The sequence below is a fragment of the Sinocyclocheilus rhinocerous genome, unplaced genomic scaffold, assembly GCF_001515625.1.
Source record: "Sinocyclocheilus rhinocerous isolate Xijiao unplaced genomic scaffold, SAMN03320098_v1.1 scaffold232, whole genome shotgun sequence".
NCBI classification, from domain to species: Eukaryota; Metazoa; Chordata; class Actinopteri; order Cypriniformes; family Cyprinidae; genus Sinocyclocheilus; species Sinocyclocheilus rhinocerous.
In genome coordinates, this window is record NW_015641295.1 from 992,668 (window position 1) to 1,010,720 (window position 18,053).

Sequence of the window (18,053 nt, forward strand, 5' to 3'; positions counted from 1 at the left end):
ATTCAGGTTTAAGTCCCCACCAGGATATATAAACCTGTACACACACACACACACACACATATATATGTATATGGATAGATAAATAGATCGATATGTCAACATATTCACAAAAGTTGAATTTAAAAAAAACTGACTGTGGCAAAGAACTGTGGCAACTTCTCCAAGCGACTGTTTTAGGCACTTGTGTAAAAATGCTGTAAAGTGAGGATGTTTTAAAAAATAATGTCATAGATAGGTTTTATTTAGCAATTTACTTCTATTAAAGGGGTCATCGGATGCCCATTTTCCACAGTTTGATATGATTATTTAGGGTCATAATGAAAAGTCTATAACATACTTTGGTTAAAAGTTCTCAATGGTAGTGTAAAACAACACCCTTTTTACCCTTTTTTCAGAGCAAGCTGTTTTGTTGCATGCTGCTTTAAATGCAAATGAGCTCTGCTGACCCCGCTCCTCTCTTCCGAGCCGCTCTCCGAGAGACGGTAAACCTTAGTTTTCATTCATCGTGAAACTTGCTAACTAGCACATTATTAGGAAAGGCGATTTGCCAAGATTCATTAAAAAAAAAACGGAACACTCCTTCTGGAGGTGAAGCTGGATCACAAATGATTCGCGCGAAGATAAGACACATTTATGTAGATCGGGGTCTATCCACTACCAGTCAAAAGTAAGACAGTACAGATAATTCTATACTGTAACAGTAAGATTTTTAATGTTTTTAAAGAAGTCTCTTCAAGATTCATAAAAAAAAAAACTTATACTCCTTCTGGAGGTGAAGCTGGATCACAAATGATTCGCGCGAAGATAGACACATTTATGTAGATCGGGGTCTATCCACTACCAGTCAAAAGTAAGACAGTACAGATAATTCTATACTGTAACAGTAAGATTTTTAATGTTTTTAAAGAAGTCTCTTCTGCTCACCAAGCCTGCATTTATTTGATCCAAAGTACAGCAAAAATAGTAAAATGTAGAAATATTTTTACTATTTAAAATAACTGTATTCTATTTGAATATATTTGAAAAAGGAATTTATTCCTGTTATTTCAAAGCTGATTTTTTTGGGATCATTATTCCAGTCACGTGATCCTTCAGAAATCAATTCTAATATTCTGATTTGCTGCTCAAAAAAATTATTATTATTATTATGATGTTGAAAACAGCTGAGTAGAATTTTTGTGTGTGTGTGTGTTAATTACCCACTAACAGGTTTGTGGGTAATTTTTGTAACTGACACAAGAGGAAATTAACACTTCTTATCTAGACCCTTTTATTCCCTTATTTAGACCTTTGGGTATCTTGTGAGTATTGTTCTCTTTCTTTCTTCTTTCTTCCCATAACACTACATTAGGTTTAATGCCTCCTTATTCCACACAGAGTATTGCGTGCTGTCCTTGAAGGGAGGCTGCCGTAGTAAATTATGCATGAGTCTGCGCTTCCATTGGTGACATTGGCTGACAACTCTCAACCTCAATTTATTCTTCTGTCATCTCTCATATATAATCTACACTTCTCCATCTTCCCCGACTTCTGTGCCGTACCTCAAGCTTTAGCACATCGTGCTGCAATTTCCTCTGGAACTCCAGGAAACTGCCGATGGTGAGCTTGCCCTTCAGGTCGGCCCCGAAAAAGTAGGTGGTGAGGGCTGAACTGCAGCCTCCTGTTTTCAGAGTGTTTCCTGTGGTGGAGCGATCTCTGTGTCTCATGCCCATACTGGTCTGAGAGCGAATGATACTCTGAACCTGCAAAAACAGAAATAATAACTCATGTAAATATGCATTCGAGGGAGGAGGAATCTCCTTTTAACACAAGGCACAGTATCCACCTGGACGATGTGTTGACTGCCAGATCACACCGAATATCAGCGGAGAGAAAACAGAGAGCGATGCAGCCAATTCCAAAAGAGATGGAGAGGCAGGGGAAGAAGAAGGAGGAAGAGAAGAAGGACGAGGTGAATGAGGATAAAGAGAAGGAGGAGGAGGAAAAAGAAGAAAGAGGATGAGGAGGAGGAGGAGTGATAGGAGGAGGAAGATGAGAAGAAAGGGAGGAGGAAAAGGATGAGAAGAAGAGTCAGAAGGCTGAGGAAATGAAGGAGGAAGAGAAGAGGAGGAGGAGGAACAGCAGGAGAAGTAGGAATGAAGAATGAGGGTTAAAAGGAGGGGGACAGAGAAAAGAAGTTCCTCTCTTCTTCAGAAGCCTCATTCTTTCAATTATAAACTTATTATTGATCAATCACTGGAGAACACTGAACTTAAGCAGAACTCCACAGAAAAGAGAAGAGAGCTCTGGGAGGAATTCAAGGACTCTTTTCAGGCTGAAGGTGTGAATGTTAGCAGTGATGTACGTGCGGTTCTGGGACAAAAGCAACTAAAGATAACTATCAATAAATGACTGCGTAACTATATACTGCTGCGTAATCAATCATTCCAAGAGGGCTGAAATGCTGTTAAAGATTCAGCATTTTTAGACCGATATATTCCCTTAAAGGGGTCATATGATGCTGCTAAAAAGAACATTATTTTGTGTATTTGGTGTAATGAAATGTGTTTATGCGGTTTAAGTGAATGTTAGCAGTGATGTATGTGCGGTTCTGGGACAAAAGCAACTAAAGATAACTATCAATAAATGACTGCGTAACTATATACTGCTGCTAAAGATTCAGCATTTTTAGACCGATATATTCCCTTAATAGAGTCTAAGTGTAGCATTTTTAAAAGATTGATGTTATGAGAGGGAGTAAAATCTGTTTCCTAAAACAAATAGCTCTAACCTTAAATTCTTCAGTGGGATGATCTGTGATAAATAGGGATGTAACGATTCACTCAAGCCACGATTCGATTCACGATTTTTTTTTAGAAAATTCCACAAATAAAGAAATCTCTTCATATAAATAAAATAAAGCTTTGTCTGTGCTCTTTCCATTTAAAATTAGCGGCAACCACTGCATTTTAATCATGATCCAAACAAAGATGCTGCATACATGCAACATGAGCAGTTTTTAATCTAAATTAGACTGTATAATTTCGAAATTTGAAGCAAAAACAGAATGATTTGACTTCAGTTTTGTGAAACTATAGGCCTACATAAAAAATGTCTGCATGAAACCGAAACAGCAGACGAGCTGAACGAGACGCAGATTCACTCTCTGCCAGCAGGTGGCGCGTAAAGCGTTTCCTTGGTTTCCGCTGTAAACAAAGCAGTGCTGCACTTATGTACTTTTAATATGCATTATACAGAGGCAAGAGGAAAAGAAAAAATACCATCTAAACTTTTCTAATGACAGTAAGACTACCCCTAATTGAATCGCGATTTGTTTAGCATCTCAATCGATCTGAATCGTCACATATTTAAATTGATTTTCAACAGGCTCGCGGTTAATCGTTACATCCCTAGTGATAAACCCACGCCTGTGACCGCACATTCTATTAATACGCAACTTATTGGAAACCTTTAAGTAGCTTATATTTAGGCTTAATGAGCTCAATTGTTTAAATAATAAATTTTAATAAATGTAATTATATCAAACATCAGTCATCTATCAATTTGACATATTTCCAAGTGATATAAATGTAGGGTGGGATTTTATCCATCGGGAATTGATTAGATTGTGAAAAGTGATTGTTAAATAATCAATGAGAGAATGAAGAATTCATCACATAAAGGAAAGTCATTTTAGAGGCGGAACATGCATTTAAAAATTTTTTTTTTTGAATATGCACTAATCGTACATATTGCAAAAAGTCTGAACATACAATAACAAAGTAAATAGGTCAATTTGATTTCATGTTGACTTTAAACCGAAGGCGAAACCAAAGATTATGCCAATGACACTTAATAATGTGGTTTCAACAGAACTGGTACTTTTTTTTTTTTAAGTTTCCATTTCTAACTAAACTTCTTAAAAACCGGGCCGACAAACAGGCAAAATTCTATGCTCTGACCCTTTGCGTCAGTCGTGGTTTGAATGTCACCCTCTTGACTTGTCTACTGGAGGTCCATGTCCTCAGACAAGAGCATTAAATATATTCCCTTTGATGTGGCTACTATATTTGCATGGTTGTGCACATACTGTGTGTTTACCAACAGGCACTGCATATACCCAGAATGCTTTTGGAAAGTGAAAGACCTGATACTACCAGGTGAATGACTCGCATTGACTGCAAATGAAAGGCAAATGTAGCCTGAGGGGTAAAAGTAAGCCAAACAAACAAACAGCTGAAAACACACGTGTAACCAAAATACACAAACGGTCACTACAATGACAGAAAAAAAAGTGTGCAAAAACACCTTGGCCTACACTAAAGGTTGTACCTTTAGGTGCAGTAACAGCTTGTCTCTGGGGTAGTACACAATAAAAGGGACAACTTTGTACCCTTTATCTACCCCTAAATAGTATTAGTACCTTAGAATAGTAATATGTTCCCTCAGGGTACTACTATGAACCTTTTAGGAGTAATAAGGTACAAAAATGTCCCTTTGAGGATACTGCCTAAGTCACAAGCTGTTGTACCACCAGCCTCAAGGAACAATTTTTGCATTTTGTTTTCTGACAGTGTACTAATGGAATGTGTTCATCTGTACCTTTGAAGGTCTTTGTGTTCACCTACTTGCTCAAACTCCTCAAGGTCGACCTCTCCGTCTCCGTTCAAGTCAAACATCTTGAAGGCGATTTCAAAGTTCCTCTGAGGAGCTGCAAAGGGACGAAACAGAGTTTGCAACCCAAAGATATGACAGCATTTACTTTCACTAACACATATATGCAATTTCTGCATTTCTTAACAGTTTAAAAAATAATACACAATGTGACAAAAATTTGTTTTACTTACATTTTTTATGGTTCTTCTGTGATGCTAATTATTATTGTAATATTTATTTTCACGAAGCATCAGTGTTTTTTGGTAAATATTTAGGTACATTTTAGAACTTCTATCATTAATTATGAAACATTCATTTAGTACAGATACATTTTTTGTACTAATTGTGCATGTTTTTAAAAGATATTTAGCTTTTGCAAGGATGGGAACATTCTAGAAATTTCTGTAACATTCTGGAATATTCTAGCGCTTTCTGGAACTTAAACTGTTAAACTGTTGTTAATGATACACAAAAAATAATGTGATTTTCATATTCAGCATGTGAAATTTTATAAAGAAATGTAAAAAAAAAAAACCTTCTATAAAAATTTGTTTCACTGTTATCAGTCATTTCATTAAAACTTAGAAAAAAAAAAATTTCTACTCACATCAAATAAAGATTCAGTTATATCAGAGGCCTAATTAAAGCTCTTTACTTCTACATAAGGGTGGTCCACCGTCATGGTGGCAGCCATGTTGAAATCACATGACCCAATACTGCTCACTTTTTCCTTATAATCCTTATTATCTTATTACTTTCCTTATTATCATAAACTTCTAGTTGCGGAATAAACTACCAGGTGACAAAGCGCAAACATTTGCTTTTATGATGCTTCATCCACACCAGTAGGTGTCAGTATTAAGTCCAACAACACTGTCATAATAGCTAGCAAAACAAAAAGAGATTTAAAAGAAATACACGTTGGTGCTGATAGCCTAGTGGGCAGTGCGTCGACATATAACGCCATTGTGTTACGGGCGTCCAGAGTTCGAATCCCGGCGCGAGGACATTTCCCGATCCTACCCCCCTCTCTCTCTACCACTTCACTTCCTGTCTGCTCTCCACTCTCGTTTCATAATAAAGACAAAACACCAAAAAGAATCTTTAAAATAAATAAATGGGTCAGTGACAAAAAAGGGTTGGCAAGATGAGAAATTTAAAAAGCAATAAAAAAAAAAAAAGAAATTAAAAGAATGCATCAGGTAATTTAAAACGTACAGTGCATTTATGTTGATTTTATGTAATTAAAAATGACATTTGTACCCCTTTTTACAAAAGTTAAGACCGAATGTACCTGAAAATGTCAAATGGTGTAACTGCCAAAGAATGAGAAATATTAAATATTTTATCCACCTAGATGGCATGTAAGCGTACTCATAGAAATAAATACTTCATTTTAAAATATCAAACGAAAATAGATTTTATTAGAGTTATCTCTAAATGTAAATTTTAATGCATTTTTGCAATAATTGGCGGGACATATGCTGAAAACACCTCTGTTTTCTAAATAATCTTTGACAATTTATGTAAAAATTGTTAAAAACCAAGTTATTACACTAAACTAGATGATTACATTTTACTCCACATTAATTTTCCTGTATATAATTATATTTTTATGAAAAATATTGGTTACGCCAATTGACACAAATCAGTTACACCACCTGACCATGTTGCTTCTACAGCCAAAGGCCATTGTTTGTTGAAGAAATTGACACTGAAAATCAAGCATGACAGTCAACAAGTTCAGCTAAGTGTTTTTTTTCCAATACTGAAAAAAAAAAAACGGCAAAAAGAAATCATCATTATCACATAACAGTGAACTCATGTCTCGTATTGTAATTTTAATTTTCGTATTGTAATTTTGTATTGTATTGTGACATCTATTGGGGGAAAAAGAGGTTAAAAAATATCACCCATTCACTGCTATTATAAAGCTTGGAAAAGCCAGGATTTAAAAAAATATATATAACTCCGATTGTATTCGTCTGAAAGAAGAAAGTCATAAACACCTAGGATGGCTTGAGGGTGAGTAAATCATGGGGTAATTTTAATTTTTGGGTCAACTATCCCTTTAAAATTTTAAATGAATGGAATAGAAATATGCATTAAAGCTAAACATTTAAAAAACACTAATGTTGTGCAACATAATTATGTTATCCTAGACTTACAGAGCTTTAATAATAAAGTTGTAGATAAAGCACCACTTTCTCAAAATAATATATCATTCAACACTTGAAAATAGTTCCAAATAGTATGTTAGTTTATATTACATCTTTAATTAGCATCATAAACTAGTGATATTTTACTAAATTGGCCCCTAACAGAAAGGCCTGTAATAGGAGTCAAATGGTGTACCACTTGTTCCACCACTTGACATTTCAATTTAAAATCAAATTTGACAGGCATTATCATGGACACCTATGTAAGCACATGGCCTTGGTGGGAATATTTCAAATGTAATTTTTAAAGGTAATACTCATTTTTATAATAATGTTGAATTATCAATGTATTCCTGCAGTCATACCTTTTGACATGTATACCTAAGAATACCTGACCATACCCTAAAAATGTCAAATTATCTCACATTTTAAAGAGAGTTACTAAACTTTGCATGCAGCGGTTAGTGTCACCAGGGGTCCTTCTCTGTGATATAATTTCCTGTCACATGGTCTTCTTGGAAAATATGAACAAAACAGCTTTTTGAATGGTGGTTACACCCCCTTGACACTTCAGGAATTTGACTTGACTCACATAATTCTCCAAATTAATTATAATATTCAGAACAATGGTGCTCAATTTACTTTTATTTACTATTAAATGTAAGAGTATGCCAAACTAGTTAATATGGTGTTTTATTGAGAATTTCACCTTTTTTTAACAAGATCAATTATTTTGTACAAAGTTTTTACGGTTACACCACATTGACATTTTTGCAATCATCTCCCAAATATTCTCTCAAAATGAATTAAAACCAGAAATTTTAGACTCGGTCCTCAAAAAAGAGAATGTATGCAAGTAATTTGCAAATTAACCCTTTTAAATTTAATCAAGCCATATGGACACCAAAAAAGTAAGCGTCACGTCATTGACCTATATACACAAAATACATTCAAGACACTTACTGGAAAGGACAGTTGTGAGGAAGATGTAGTCAGAGAAAGAGATGAGTCCACACTCCCCCAGTGTGTAGAAAATGCTGTCCTCGTCGGCAAACTTCTCTCTGTCCTGAGAGATCTTCTACAGATGCCCACAGAGAAACAGAGGAGAGAGAGAGTCAGCAATGCTTCTGCTGAACACCATATGGAGCATCTGAGTCCTGTTTAAGAGCTGAGCTCCACAGAGTCTGTACAGAGCAGCAGAGATAAGGGAACTAGCATGCTAACACTGACACAGCACAGTAGAATCATGCAAGTGATGCAGAGTCATACAAGACACAAGCAAAAATAAAACATCAAGAAAAGGGTGTCAAAACAGACATATCAGAGATCAGCACATATGTTTCAAAACCAAGTGAGCTGCCAACCTTGACAGCATTTTGGAACATCAAGCATGTTCTGACAGTCAAATCAAGGCGGTAAAATCAAGTGGGTTGCTTAATTAACATCTTTGAGCAACAAATGTGTGGCCAAATGTTTAAATCAAGTGGGCTTCCTACCTAAACAGCACTTTTGGGCATCATAGATGTTTAAATCAAGATGGTGACTACCTCAACAACATTTTTTATACGAGTGTTCAAATGCTCAAATGAAGTGTGATTCCTACCTAAACAGCATATTTGGTCATAATAGATGCATTTGACCATTTAAATCACGGAGGTTGTCAACATGTGTGCAACATGCTTAACTGCAGTTCTTAACATCATAGGTGCACACCTAAATTGCATGTGATAAAGGTGCCTAATCTGATGATCAAGAATGCTGTCTAGGTAGGCAGCTTACTATGTTTTTGAGATATGTCTGTATTGAACAACATAGTAAGTGCTACAGTCACTGACTTCGCTTCACAAATCGCAAGATCACACTGTATTTGACATTTCTGAAGTAAACTGGTTCACATTTTATGAGCATGAACGAAGGTGACTCCACAGTGGTGTGAACACAGTTTTCTACCTGTTTTTGGCATAGAAAGACATAGAAAGAATCAGAATCCTCAAGTGTGGAAGTACACACATATATACACACACACAAATAGCATGCCAGAGCTCAGTTTCTGCCGATGTATCGTGTTACCTCTGTCTGGGGTGGATTCCATCAGTGAGTAAAGGGGAAGAAAGAATGGATTAAAACAACCTGACCATTGAGCAGACAATCAGGCCCAATCAGGTGTATAAACACACCATTGCAAACACCCAAATCCAGCCCTTTTCACGTCATGCTAACACACGAAAACACATTTATGCAACATCCCACACACACTTCCCACTGAACACACACTCCCTTTGTGACGACATGATACAAGCCGATAACACACGATACACGCCTCCATATTCACTTTAGCATCAAAATCAGATATTGAAAAATAATATTTCCCACTGAAAATCTCCTTAGCAATGCTTGCATTGCTACTGCTATTACCTCAGGTCTGAACAAACCTCTAACCCTAATTATTGCATATCTATGAAATACTAATTTCTGAACATCAGACTCCACATTCTGCAAATCAAATCTTTTTGAATAAGGTGAATAAGGGACAAGGTGAACACAGGTTATTTTTGTACCGCTCTGAGACTGGTCCGAATGGGAATAGACTTGTGCTGCAGGTGCTGACAAAAGCAAACTTGTGTATGTGTGTGTGTGAAGAGGAGCCGTGAGGGGCTAATATGCTCCGGGCTTATTGTGTCCCTGCTGTCACCTTCAGAGACACCCAAGAGACGCTCAGTCGTATCCAATGTTAATAGTAGGGATGTCAAACGCACCGGCACTTTAGTACTAAAAATGTAACTATAACAAGTGTGGTCACTTTATTTTAAGGTGTCCTTGTTACACGTTACATGTACTTACTATTACAATAACAATAAATTATGCATAATTACATTTACATTTAGTCATTTAGCAGATGCTTTTATCCAAAGCGACTTACAAATGATGACAATAGAAGCAATCAAAACCAACAAAAGAGCACTAATATGCAAGTGCTATAACAAGTCTCGGTTAGCCTAACGCAGTACATGTATATATATATACACACATTCATATACATATAACAAAAAGAAAACAAGTAGATAGAACAGAAAAGAATAGAGAAAGCTATGTTACAGGCCTTTTTTTTATTACATGCAAGTAGCACTAAGCATGCTATAACAAGTCTCGGTTAGCCTAACGCAGTACATGTATATATATATATACACACATTCATATACATATAACAAAAAGAAAACAAGTAGATAGAACAGAAAAGAATAGAGAAAGCTATGTTACAGGCCTTTTTTTTATTACATGCAAGTAGCACTAAGCCTAAACCTAATCCTAACCATATAGTACTAAGTACATGTAGTTAATTAATATTACTCAGTACTTAAATGTATAATTACACTGTAACAAGGACACCTTAAAATAAAGTGAAACCAGAAGTCTTTCTACAGCATCAGCAACAAACACCAGGTACCAAGCATTTTTTTCTCCATTTTTATATTTCTAACCATATATATATACTCTATCACTGCTAGAACACATTAGAAATTGTTGGCAGCTCGGTGTTTGATTTGATGAGCTCTCTAGTGTGTGCCATCACTGTAGATTTCGATGGAACCACTGTTTCATATTTTTAAGCTGTATGAAGTGCTCTGTCCATGTTTTCAGAGCTAATTCTTCACCCGTGAGACAGTGAATACAGATATCTGACAGCTAAAGGTCACTACAAGGTCTGCAGAAGCACTAAACTCAAACTAAACCCATAACTTGATAAGATTAGAATAGAACATTATGCTATTTTATATAAGAAATACTGGCAAACACACACAAGTTTCCATGTTTTATGGGGACATTCCATAGACGTAATGGTTTTTATACTGTACAAACTATATTTTCTATTGCCTTACCCTAAAGTAACCCCTCACACAAAACTTTCTGCTATTTTAGATTTTCAAAAGACTTCATTCTATATGATTCATAAGCTTGTATCCTCATGGGGACCAAGAAAATGTCAAAATTTACTGGTTTACTTGTGGGGACATTTGGCCCTCCTAATGTAGGGAATACCAGTTACACACACAAACAAGGGAGGAATTCACTACTGGTGAATTTTTTGCTCCACATTTCGAATAATTGAGTCTGTTTTCGAGGTGCAAAGTACATAATTTCTGCTGAGACAAGCAGCATTTGCTGTTACTCTAATTACAGAAAAAGTTGGTTAATGAAGGCAGGGCCAGTTGGAGGCCCTAGGCAAAATTTATGTTGGAGGCCCCCCACCCCCAATAAAAAGCACTTGAAACAAATATGCCTAACCTTTTTATTTATACAACATTCCATTTTAAAACTATTTTTACTAGTACCGGTTTGGACACATTACTATTTTTAATGTTTTTGAAAGAAGTCGCTTATGATCATCAAGTCTGCATTTAGCCTATTTGATCAGAAATACAGAAAGAACTATAATATTGTGAAACTTATTTAATTTTTTTAAATTTGAAATTTAAAAAAAAAATTAATAATGGTTTTCTATTTTTACCATGCTTCAAAATATCTATTTCTGTGAGCCATAACTGATTTTTTTTTTTTAGCAATTTAGCACATCCTTATGAATAAAAGTATTAATTTCTTTAAAAAAATAGTAATACTGACCCATTGAATTCCAAACTTTTGAACAGTATTGTTACAAAAGGTTTCTATTTTAAATAAATGCTGTTTTGTTTTTTGTTTTTTACTTTTTTTTCTCACAATATTACTGTTTTTTCTGTATTTTTGATTAAATAAATGTATAGCTTGATGAGCATAAGAGACTCTTCAAAAACATTAAAAACTGTAATGTGTCCAAACTTCTGACCGGTACTGTACGTATATTAATCAAACTTTATCTAAATCTCTTTTTTGTTTGTTGTTGATGATGGTATTATAGCCGTGATATTATTATTATTATTATGATGAATACCACTTCAGTAGGCTAAATGAACATCAGTGCTTTTAGCATTTTTTCCCGAGCTGGGTATGGGTGGGATTTCCCCCTCCAATTTAGCCAATATTAACTACAGATACTGTCATATTATTAATGTTATTAAATATGATACCATGCATTGTATTGCTATCTTAAATATGCACTATATAGCCTACACAAATCGAGTGTAAGTGAAAGAGACGCTTCTAGTTAATTGAAACTGAAAGTGTTATGTTAGCCTAGAGCAGTAATGTAATCATCAGCACAATTCAGAAGTTACACACATCTGAGGCTCCAGTGTGTTTGCTTTTTGAATTTGAATACTAAGTTCTTTTTCAAAGCATCGCGTTTGGGCGCTCGCACTCTTTTAAACTCGTACACTGCACACTGCTGATGAAAATATGTCAAGAAAAAAATAAGATATTAACAATGAAATAATGTCTGTAGATGATGATTCAGCTGATCCAACAACAGTACGCTGCATATCTTACATGATATTAATCAGCTACATCCACAACATAAACGTACCATTACAAATGATATCTGCACTGACAATGAAGTGAAAAATGTGCGTGGTAGGACATTCTAAACCGCATATAATACTTCAGTAAACTCATTATAGTAAAAGTTATCACAAGGACAGTCATACGTTGTATTTTGTTTATGTTGATGCATCTTTTCTTTGTTCAAGGCTTGATACATTTTTGTAATTTTCCACATCATTATGAATTGCAAACTATTGTAGTCAAATGTACAAATTTCTAAATATAAGATGCTCATGATGAAATGTCGACTACATTTTAGGGACACTTTACGAACTAAATAAAAAAATAAAAAATAAATGTAAACAAAACTTAAAAATGCTTGTTTACACAACATTATAAATTGGGATTAACAAGTGACACTTACATAAATTGCAATTCTTCAGGAATCCATATAAAGCGCATGTTAGATCCCCACTTTCAAGTGGAACTTGAGGCCACACCAAAAGGACTACTGTGAAAACACTCAATCTTACAAAACGTAAGACAGCTTAAAATGCTTAAAAGAGGCACTATAGCATGATAAATGTTACAGCTTCTACTCAATATGCCTGCGATGCAAATCTGGCAGGATCAGACACTCCTCCATATTTAACATTCATTTAAAAGATTACGAGCATTTGACAGCCTGATTAATCTTCAGTGTCACTGTTTATGTGGAGGATTGAGAGAGCCTGGACAGATCCTTCAGCACACTCCTGTTAGTACCTTAGGAGTTCTCCAAATGTTCTTGTTAGTTCAAATATGTTCAAAGAGCTCTTGGAACATTTCGAAGTTCTACATCTTGCTTTTGTTCTTAGGTGGATGTCATCAGGACATGCTCTTGCTAGATGGAGCGCAGCTGAATTGACCAAGGCATATTAAGGCCCTGACACACTTCAAGCAGACTGGAAGAACAAATTTCTGTGACGTCATTTCGAACACAATCTGGCCAAAAGTTTCCAGAAAAGGCTTGTAAACACCTTTAAATTACCACTGGTCTGTTGCAATTACGTAATAGGCACATCAGTTATCCATGAAATACTGGAAATACTGTTAGCTCTATTTTTGATAAACGTGTGTGAAGTCTCAGACTCATGAACCCACACTTCACAAGTAATGCTGCTACGGCACTGTCCAAAACTAAGCCCAAGACAAAATTCAGCCTTTCTCCAAATGAGGGGAAACTGGGAGACTGGGTCTGGATTTGGTGAGCTTTCCAAGGATTTCCGCTTTCAGGCTTTTGGTGTGGAGCTCAGTGTAAAAGTGGTTTTCTAAACTTGATATGATTTGCAATTGGTTTGAAAGCAGTTCATCCAAATAAGGCTTGCCGCGATAGACGGTGCTGACGGTGATACCGGTGTTAAGCCGGTGGGAAAATTTTCTCACCGTCACAACCCTAGTCCAAATGTGCGGAAATTAACTGATATTGATGATCTATAAATTGCATTTTTGCAAGCTCCTGGTCACACTTATAGCCAAATACATTTGTCTCCAAATAAATTGCCCTGAGCGAGTGGCTTGCATTCTTTGCATCTCTAGCAATGCAATGCAATGGAGATAAACACAAGTCTGCATTAAGTTTTGGTGTCTAAAATGAAGATGTGCCTTCTCCTCCTGAGACATATTGGAATATAATATAATATATATAAAAAAAATAACTAAATAAAAACACGGTCAAAAATGGTCTGAATTCTGAGCGAGTTTGATTCAAGCATTGCTAATCATTCAATCATGTTCATGAGATGATTTATTATGAACTGCTGCAGTTTATACAAACCCCACAATATTAATTTCTATCAACAATAAATCAGATTGCTTGCCAAACCAGAATGACACCATCTTTTCACTGGTAATACATCCCATTTGTGGTCAGATTTTCAGAAGTAATGGCCTGTTCTGCAACCCATCAATAACACGATGGCAGCCAACAGTAGGAACCGCCACTACAATCAACAACACAGCCATTCATATAATTATATTTAAGAGTGCGTTCAACTAGAAAGTACTTTCCATCTTTAAAAGCAAAACAAAAAAACTACACTCATGCACTCATTCATTACAAATGCCAAATAAACCCCTATGTGCACTGAACTGAAAATACACAGTCAAATTCAAATACTGATTATTTAGACCCATCATTCCAGATTCGGAATGTAAACTGCACTGTTACTTTAGTATCAAGTCAAATGTGCAAACAAAAAAACACACACATTATAATAAATACTAATCTGTCAACAGTACTTTTATTCCACTAAACACAAAAGTAAAAGGAGAAAGAATCTGTCAAGCTCCAAAAATGAAAACAACAACAAAATATCCTAAAAGTAGTCCATATGACTTTTTTTTTAGTCGATACGGCTCATACAAATTAATACAATAGCTTTGTATGAGAAACTTTAAGACATTTAAGTTGAGCTTAAATATAAGTAGGATTTCAAAACAAATCGGACCGTCCATTCTAGCTCTCAAATCTTTGCGCTTGCCTCATTAAAGTGCATCACAGCAGGTTTGCCATCAATGACTCTACGACTTCTTGCATGTCTTGTAACCACACAATGTTTTTAATGCCACAGATCTGAGAGCTACGGTGAAGGAAAAGATTTAACTTAAATTTTGGTCTGTTCCTCATACAAACATAAGACTTTAAGAAGACTTAACACACAAATCATACGGACTACTTTTATGAGGATTTTATTGTGCTATTTGGAGCTTGGCAGCCTGTCATTATATGGAAAAGAGCAGCATGAACATTCTTCACAATTTCTTCTTTTTGTGTTCTTTTGTGACATAAGGCTGACTAAATGAATCTTAATTTTTGGGCGAATCATCCATTTTAAATGTGACAAATGTAAACCAAATTCAGAGTGAAGTGTACATGTATTACTGTCTGATTCACACTTCTCCAAGATTGTTCATGGAAGGCACCTGCTGAACCGAAAGGTCAAAAAAAAAAAGGTCAGCCACAGGACATCAGACTGGTTGCCATGGTGGCAGCCCTATCAGCATCCCACACATAGCAGGCTCCGCCCCCTATCACCCACCCATCCATCACATGATCACGGTGGCATCACAGTACATAGCGGTACCTACAAGGGTTTGAGGGATTGTTCAAAACAACATAACCTTTGACCCAACGTTAGCCAACTCATGCTGTGTGCTTGGTGCTCATGCAGTTTTAGGCCCAGTGAGCAGAGATGAAAGGAAGGGAGAATGTGTTCCTGGATCCAGGGCAAACTGTGGTGACATCGAGCGCAGGCAGGGGGCGCTACATAACGGCAGCTCTACCCCATCCCACTTGCAGCCTGTCCTGCAGCCAGTTAGTCGCAGGCATTCAGCGCAGGGCATGCACAGATCTAAAGCACAGGCACGGTCGCCACTTCCATCAGAGAGACAGACAGAAAGAGAGAGAGAGGAACATTCGTCTTTTTGAGTTGCCAGAGATCAGATACTGGTCACATTTCATCCCAAAATCAAAAGTAAAAGAAATAACACAGACAAAAAATTGAGCCTATTTGAAGGACTATTAAGACACATTGTGACATTTTTCATGACAATAAAGCACAATTTATACCTAAATGCAACCATCCTCACAGTAACTGTATTGCAGAAATACTATACTCTCCAGAAACATCAGCCAGCAAAACTAGAGTAGGCTAGTTTATAAACTCTTAACACCAGATCATTATAGCCAAATACATGCATGTGCAAATGCTCTAAAAATATTTAAATACTTTTATTAAACAATTGATTAGGAATATAATTTGTGACCCTGGAGCACAAAACCAGTCTTAAGTCACTGGGGGTATATTTGTATCAAAAGCCAATAATACATTGTATAGGTCAAAATGATTAATTCTTTTATTTTATGCCAAAAATCATTAGGATATTCATTAAAGATCATGTTCCATGAAGATATTTTGTAAATTTCCTACCGTAAATATATAAAAACTTAATTTTTGATTAGTAATATGCAATGCTAAGAACTTCATTTGGACAACTTTAAAGGCGATTTTCTCAATATTTAGATTTTTTTGCACCCTCAGATTCCAGATTTTCAAATAGTTGCATCTCTGCCAGAGATAGTTTAGATAAAGAACTTTTTACTTAAACAGTTGACCTAATATGTATCTTTGTTCAGTTGTTTTATTTCTATTGTCAACTTTGTCATTTTTTATGTTTTTAATTTCTCTACTGCTTGGTTCTATTTTATTATGAACTGTTTATGTAATAAATTCTTTGAAGAACTTCAAGCAGCGCTTACATAAATGAGAAATATTTAAAGGCTCCATGCTAGTTTCATTTCATTTGTTAATATTTATACTAGGGCTGCACGATAAATCGCATGCGATATTTAGCGCGCATCTTATTCGCGCAATTTTTTGCGCTGCTCGTCAGTGAACAACGGCTCTGTGTAGTTAATGCTGCTCAATGTGAAAGCCCGCAGGTGATGCTGATTACAGAACCGGCTTTACTGATAAGATGCGCGCTAAATATCGCATGCGATTTATCGTGCAGCCCTAATTTATACTAATAATTTTTAAAAGGAAGGAATGTTTATTCTTTTTGTTGTGATAGTCAGTTTAACTGTAAATTGTGAAACTTACTGGCATTGTTATTGACTATTAATTATTGTATTATGATATAATTGATTCCTTAGAAATTGCTAATAAATTTCACAAATGATTACAGAAAATGTCAAGTTGGTTGGTTGGAGTTTTAAAGCAACTCCAGCTTCTTTGGCTATTTTCATGGCGAGTAACAAGTTGACAAAATATATAAAATGACAATTTACAAGATACATAAATGAAAAACTATGTCAGGTTTTTAAAGCTTGCTTTAGGTAAATGGATTCAGGGTTGACTCTGTTCAAAAAATGAACTTTTGCCTACTAAACGTTTCTCCAGCTGAACAGTTGCCATACTGGCAGAAAACAGTATTGAACACACTGGACTTCCATCCCTCAGAGCCTCGCATCCTTTCTCATCCGAAATCAAATATGGCGCTACCCCGACTGAGGCCTATGGCTCACTGCTCTGATACCCAGTGCTGCATTATTCATACACATGAGCATTTGCACATGCATGCACATAACACGCACTCTTGCTTTCTCTGTACGGCACACAAAGAAGAGTCTCTACGCTCAATAATTCAGCAGGGAGAGACAGCAGCTGGCCTCCCTCAACACTACTCCATAACAGACCCCACTGCACATGTGCACACGCTTAGACCTTGAGCGTGTGGGTAACACGGGTGGGCGTCAGCAGAACGGACTGGCAGAAACTTCCAGATCAACTCACATTCATTCAAATTGCTCATCACTGCCTTGATGTCCCGGGCAGGTCTTGCACAAACTGGGGTGTGGTATATATGTGTGCACATATATGTTTTCTAGGGATGTTCATTTTAACCGTTTAACCGACCGTAACAATTTTGACCGATTAATACAATCAGTTAAACGGTTTAAAAAGTCATTTAATTATTGATTTTTTCAGTAATCAAATATATTTATCAAAATATTTTAAAAGGTTTGCTGCATGGTTAAAATATGCTACGTGTATAAAAAAAAAAGTGTTTTTAGGGGGAAAAAAGTCGCGTATAAGTCGCATTTTATTGTTTCATTCAGAAATAGGCCTAATGCCGACGCGAAATGTTTATAAACATTATAATAAATATTGTAAACATAGCTAGGCTATTTTAGTTCCCCTCACTCCACAACAAATCCTTTCAATTAACAGTATTTAGAAAAGAACAAGAATTAAAAATATAAGAAGCTATAGCAATATAAACGACAAGCCAAAACGAATT

The 18,053-nt window shown here is 35.9% G+C and overlaps 1 protein-coding gene across 5 annotated transcripts in view; it reads right to left on the minus strand.

The window, feature by feature from the left end:
- The window catches only part of LOC107754762 (calcium uptake protein 1, mitochondrial), a 95,260-nt gene that overhangs the window by 23,737 nt on the left and 53,470 nt on the right, over positions 1-18,053 (minus strand). For 3 of the 5 annotated variants that reach the window (XM_016571342.1, XM_016571340.1, XM_016571338.1), the window contains 4 exons: positions 8,865-8,870; positions 7,758-7,872; positions 4,608-4,690; positions 1,542-1,742 (listed from right to left, as the gene is read on the minus strand). In XM_016571342.1, the coding sequence (XP_016426828.1) occupies positions 1,542-1,742; positions 4,608-4,690; positions 7,758-7,872; positions 8,865-8,870 (405 nt within the window). The remainder of the gene's footprint in view (positions 1-1,541; positions 1,743-4,607; positions 4,691-7,757; positions 7,873-8,864; positions 8,871-18,053) is intronic. The other 2 variants (XM_016571339.1, XM_016571341.1) reach the window with 1 other exon arrangement.